The 724-nt window shown below is 30.4% G+C and overlaps 1 protein-coding gene across 1 annotated transcript; it reads left to right on the forward strand.

Moving 5' to 3' along the window:
* Positions 1–719, forward strand: PGSY75_0039800 (putative EMP1-like protein; the record flags this gene model as incomplete). The annotated part of the gene is made up of 1 exon (XM_018783515.1): positions 1–719. A coding segment is annotated over one exon (719 nt), but the record flags the coding sequence as incomplete, so codon positions are not given.
* Positions 720–724: the final 5 nt, after the last annotated feature.

Consider the following 724-nt stretch of genomic DNA (forward strand, 5'->3'; position numbering starts at 1 on the left):
GTATGGGAGTAGCAGAATTGGCAAAAATCCAACCCGCCACGTCTAGTAACACTGCGTCGTCGTCGACTTCTACTCTTGGACCTAATAACCAAAATAACCAAAATAATCAAAATATTGCCTATAATATTACTGTATGTAATCGTGCCGATCCATCATTGTACGGTGCGAAAAGAAACAATTTTAATTCTAAATGGACAGTAACATTGAAGCAAAAATCTAATAATAAATATGTTGAAATAGTTAAAAACTCTTCCAATATTAAATATGAGGATTCTGTTTTTAAAAGTTCAAAAGGAAAAAGAGGATGTAGTGGAAAACCATGCAGTAATTCAGATATAAATAAAAAAAAATGGATATGGGAAGAAGCAAAACATAATAGTAGTACTTCAGGATTGAAAAAAGGTAATAACTATGCCAAAAAAATAGGTATTCCTCCTCGAACACAAGTTTTATGTTTTGGAAACATTCACGGAGAGGATTGTGAAAATGATGCAGTTTCAAAAGTTACATCTAATGAACAGTTATTAATTGAATGGGTAATTGCCGCAAAACTTGAAGGAGAAAATTTAAAAAACAATTATAGAAATAATAATGATAAATTATGTCGAGCTGTGAAATACAGTTTTGCCGATATTGGTGATTTGATAAAAGGAACGAGTATTTGGGAAAATAAATGGACAAAACTTCTTGAAACAAATTTAGAAAAAATATTTAGAAATGTTTT

This window comes from Plasmodium gaboni, assembly GCF_001602025.1.
Source record: "Plasmodium gaboni strain SY75 chromosome Unknown, whole genome shotgun sequence".
Classification (NCBI taxonomy): Eukaryota; Apicomplexa; class Aconoidasida; order Haemosporida; family Plasmodiidae; genus Plasmodium; species Plasmodium gaboni.